The 5,017-nt window shown below is 48.2% G+C and overlaps 1 protein-coding gene across 1 annotated transcript in view; it reads right to left on the bottom strand.

Annotated features, from left to right (window-relative positions):
- Positions 1-3,162: 3,162 nt before the first annotated feature.
- STRIP2 (striatin interacting protein 2) overlaps positions 3,163-5,017 on the bottom strand; it is a 19,415-nt gene continuing 17,560 nt past the window's right edge. Inside the window, exon 17 of the mRNA XM_029965613.1 lies at positions 3,163-3,474. Within this exon, the coding sequence (XP_029821473.1) occupies positions 3,165-3,474 (310 nt within the window). The 3' untranslated portion in view covers positions 3,163-3,164. The remainder of the gene's footprint in view (positions 3,475-5,017) is intronic.

Here is a 5,017-nt window from a genome sequence, read left to right as displayed (position 1 = left end):
ATATATAATATAAATATATAAAAATATAAATAATATACATATGTAAGTTAAATGGTGTAACCCTCCCCTGGTTGCTTTATTTTACACAGAGGTTCAGGTTTTTTATCAGATCCATCTCTAGGAAGCAGAAATTTTGGGTGGAAATAAATAACATTCCAAGATGAGTTTATACCACCCTCCACCATACAGGTATTCAGGTAGGAATTTGTATTTCTGATACCAATTTCTGTTGTATTTCTAATTTTTATTTTTAATTTGTATTTCTAATTTGTATTTCTAATTTGTATTTTTAATTTCTGTCTCTGCTCTGTATTTCTGATCTCCAGGTCAGTAACAATAACAGGCACTGAAAGGCCTTAAAAAGCTTCTACAGAGCACAATTAAATATGAAATATAGAGAATTTGTGTATCTACTGGTCATTTTTTTCTGACATATTGGGGGGGAAAAAGTAAGACACTTTGAGGGGGAAAAAAGAAAGGTCTGAGCCCAACCCCGAGGGGTTTTATAGGGCTGTGGCTCTTTCATAATTCATAATTTCCCCTGGGAGAAACCTCTTCAGGACCCGAGTTTATCCAGCTAAAAGGGTTTAGGTCCCTTGGTAGGAATTTATCTCCATGTTGTCGACTGTTTCCTAAACCACTCCAAACCAGGAATATCCGAGGGAAAACAAGAGGATCACGTGGTTCAGCAGGACACACCACTCCAGACCCTCTGGATTTGGGATCCCCCCGTGAGGGGAGGGAAAAGGGAACCGGGGACTCTGCAGAGGTGTCCTTGTGCAGGGATACCTGACAGCACTCCGCTGAATTCCCAGCATTCCCAAGGGGGAAAACTGGTAGGAATTTGCTTGGAAAACATGAGATAAACGTCAGAGGGAAAATCCCGAGTTTTCCAGCCAGCCCTGGGCTCGGGACACCAAAATGGGACAAAAATAATGTCACTTATACTGTGTTTGTACCACTGAAAGGTTTAACAGACCCTTTGTCACCTCTCAGCTCCAGCTGGGGGTTGTTATTTTATTTGTGTTTATTTAACCTTTAATTATTCCCAAGAAATTTAGGGAAGCGGAAGGTGCCACATTTTGGAAAGGGAATTAAATGGTGATCCACTTGTGGGATCCCTGAAGAGCGTTTCCATTGTTGTGTCTGGATCTCGTGCTCGGAGAGGCTTGATTTGCCTTGGAAGAACTTTTTGCTCTTTAACGAGCACAAACCCAGCCCATAATCCCGTTTTTCTCCTTCAGGATTCTATGGATACTCTGGAATAGAGCATCCAAAGTGTGCCCTGTCCACAGCAGGGGGAGAAGTGGGTGTGGGCAGGGGTGAGGGGGATGGTTTTGCCCTTTAAAAATTAAAAAAAAAAAAAAAAAGGAGAAAAAGCAGCATTTAAATTAAGGCACGGGAAGAACACGCCGAAATAAAGAGGAGCCCTTTCCAAGAGGCTCCGGGTTATTTTGAACAAAAGCACGTTCAGAAAGGTTTTTAGAGGCTTTAATGCCGCGCCCAGGAACAACACCTCGGACAAACCCCACGAAGGAAACATTCCCAGGGCAGCTCCACAGCAAAAAAACCCCACAAAGTCTCGTCCTAACAAAACTGGTGGGTTTGATTTATTGATAACGGCACAGAATGCTTTGACAAATGCCACCCTCATGCAGCACGGCCTTACCGCAGTGCAGCTTTTATTATTTAATTTAAGTATTAATTTAAGTTACCAACCTCAGGGAAAATTTACAGCTTCGTGTGCTGTTCATCAGGAAAACTGTGAGCCACAGTGTCCCCACTTCTCCTCACATTACGGCAACAAATTGTCAAGCAAAGCACTTTCCCTCCCCCCTGCAGGGCCTGGCAGGAACAATTCCCCCGGATAATTCCCCCAAAATCCGGTTGTTTGGTGTGGTGGTTCCCTGTCTCCTCCAGGGGCTTAAAGAGCAACCTGGAATCCCAGTGCTGGAGGAATTATCCTTCGAAAACAACCAGGAGGAAGAGACAACCAACCCGACACACCGCCCAGCGCAGGCGTGGGGTCGCGCCTGGAAAAACGGGATGGAAGGGAACGGCGGAGGGAAGCGGAGCGGTGGGAAGGGAACGGACTGTCATGTGTGGAACTGACCCCCTGGGAGTTGGGTCATGGATCCCGAGGACAGCAGGGAATGTTGTCTCCGTTGGCCAAGTCGGCTTGGTTGGAGGCATTCCCCGTGATCCCGTCAGAGTCACCACCACGGCGGTGTTGGAAGCACATCGGCAGCGGTAAGGGAAGAAATGAAGACGGGAACCTTTCCCAGCCAGGGGGAATTCGGGAGAGACGGGAACCTTTCCCAACCAGAGGGAATTCCAGAGATGGAACCTTTCCCAGCCAGGGGGAATTCGGGAGAGACAGGAACCTTTCCAAGCCAGGGGGAATTCAGGACAGACAGGAACTTTCCCAGCCAGGAGGAATTCGGGAGAGATGGGAACCTTTCCCAGCCAAGAGGAATTAGGGAGAGATGGGAACCTTTCCCAGCCAGGGGGAATTCGGGAGAGACGGGAACCTTTCCCAGCCAGAGGGAATTCCAGAGATGGAACCTTTCCCAGCCAGAGGGAATTCAGGAGAGACAGGAACCTTTCCCAGCCAGAGGGAATTCCAGAGATGGAACCTTTACCAGCCAGGGGGAATTCAGGAGAGACCAGAACCTTTCCCAGCCAGGAGGAATTCAGGAGAGACAGGAACCTTTCCCGGCCAGGGGGAATTCCAGAGATGGAAATCTTTCCCAGCTGGGAACAGCGACACCAAACCAACAGGCGTGACCCCAGCTGAGGGACAGCCCTCGGGCTGTGGCAAAGACCACGTGAGTGAGCTTATTACGGGCTCCTAAACCCCAAAAACCGGGAAAACTGGGACAAACAAAAGGCCGCAACAACCCCTCGACGCCGGGGCTGCTCCGTGGCCCGAGAAGTGCTCCGAGAAGTCACAGCAAAGGGGGTGGCCTCCAGAAAGGTGGCACCTTGGCAGCGTCTGGGTAGACAAGAAGAGGTTTGGTCTCTTGGGGAAGAGCACTTGAGACGCCCCTGGTCCAAACCAACCTCCTCCCCCGTGCCCGTGGCCCCATGAGGCCTGGCGAGGCCTGGCGAGGCCTGGTGAGGCCTGGCGAGGCCTGGTGAGGCCTGGCCGCGGCGGGCCCGCGTCACTGGCAGTGCAGCAGCTCCTCCCAGCGAATGGGCTGGGAAAACACCTCCCGCTCCAGCCAGAGCTCGTAGGAGTAGTGGAAGTCCCGGGGCAGGTCGAGGCGCTGGCCCAGCACGCTCTGCAGGCAGTTGTCCACCGGGGCGAACTCGGGGGGCCGCGCCCGCTCGTAGCGGCGGCTGTTGAAGGCCTCGATGTTGGCCCGCAGGGTGCACTCCTCGGCCTGGAAGTCCCACGGCCTGGCGTCGATGTCTGCAGGGGAGGGGAGACAAAAACCAACAGAGTGTGAGAGGGGGGGGAAAAAATAACAACTTCATAAAGGTTTGGGCAAGAGAAAGGGTGAGGATTTCGCAGCAAACACGTGCTTGAGTTGACCAGCCACTTATTCCTTCTTCTTTTTCCACTTCTTTTTCTTATCTTCTTCTCCTCCTTCTTGATTTTTCTTCTTTTTCTTCTCCTCCTTCTTGATTTTTCTTCTTTTTCTTCTCCTCCTTCTTGATTTTNCCTCCTTCTTGATTTTTCTTCTTTTTCTTCTCCTCCTTCTTGATTTTTCTTCTTTTTCTTCTCCTCCTTCTTGATTTTTCTTCTTTTTCTTCTCCACCTCCTTCTTTCTTTTTCTTCTTTTTCTTCTTTTCTTCTTGCTTCTTCTTTTTCTTCTTCTTTTCTTCTTACTTCTTTTTTTCTCCACCTCCTTCTTTCTTTTTCTTCTTGCTTCTTTTTCTTCTCCACCTCCTTCCTTATTTTTCTTCTTTTTCTTCTTGTTTCTTCTTTTTCTTCATATTTTCTTCTTCTTTGTCTTCTTATTCACTTCTTATTCTCCTTCTCCTTATTCTCCTTCTTCCTCTCCTCCTTGTTCTTCTTTTTCTTTTCCTTAAATTTTTTTAAATTCTTATTCTTTTCTTAATTCTTATTCTTCCTAACAGAATTCCATTATGTATGCATTTTAATTTAATACATCCTATAGAAATCTAATTACTCCTGCTTTAAGGACTCCCTATAATTACCATTCTGCTTTTTTTCAGAGAGACCCCAGGCCCTGACAGAATTAAAATGGTTTTGTCTTTTGGAGAAAAAAAAAGGGAAGATGTCAGGCTTTTACCCCTTGCCTTGTTCTCTTTTGAAACAGGAATGCTGCCCAATTTTCCTGCTTAATCCTCATTAAAAACCCCTGGATCCCTCGAAGTGTCCCAGGCCAGGCTGGGGCTTGGAGCCACCTGGGATAGTGGGAGGTGGCAAGGGGTGGCACTGGGTGATTTTAAGGCCCCTTCCAGCCCAAACCATTCCACGATTCCATGAAAAAGAAGCCACATGCAGAGCAAAAATTTAGGACTGAGCTATTAAGGCGAAAAGATAATTTAATACTTCTCATCCTAAGCTTGGGTCGGTTGTTGCAGCAACGGGGGGCACTTAGAGGGGGATGAAAGTGTGTGGTCTGGTGTATCCCATGACATCATTAATACACCAGGAACATCACCACATCCCTCAAAACCACGTGGATTTTTGCTACATAAGCACAGTTTAAACTGAGCAGCTCATTTAGTCCGGGCTTTAGCTGAGGAACTCGGCCTATCCTCACGCTGGGGTGAACCTGCTGCTTCCCTCAGGTGTGAGTGCAGGGCCAGATTCCCACTCGAGGCCATCCCACGCACACATTCCGTGTGGACACCGGGACAACACAGTGACCCAGTGCCAGAAATGATCTGGGGATGCAGCAGTGAGCTCTGGGCTCGGGGGGCACTCCAGGGGAGGTTTAGGTTGGATATCAAAAAGAATTTCTTTGCAGAGAGGGTGCTCAGCCATTGGAATGGGCTGCCCAGGGAAGGGGTGGATTCTCCATCCCTGGAGGTGTTTAAG

This window comes from Manacus vitellinus, unplaced genomic scaffold (assembly GCF_001715985.3).
Source record: "Manacus vitellinus isolate BGI_N305 unplaced genomic scaffold, ASM171598v3 scaffold_110_pilon, whole genome shotgun sequence".
NCBI classification, from domain to species: Eukaryota; Metazoa; Chordata; class Aves; order Passeriformes; family Pipridae; genus Manacus; species Manacus vitellinus.
The sequence above is the reverse complement of the archived record's forward strand: the minus strand, read 5'-3'. Positions and strand labels throughout refer to the sequence as shown.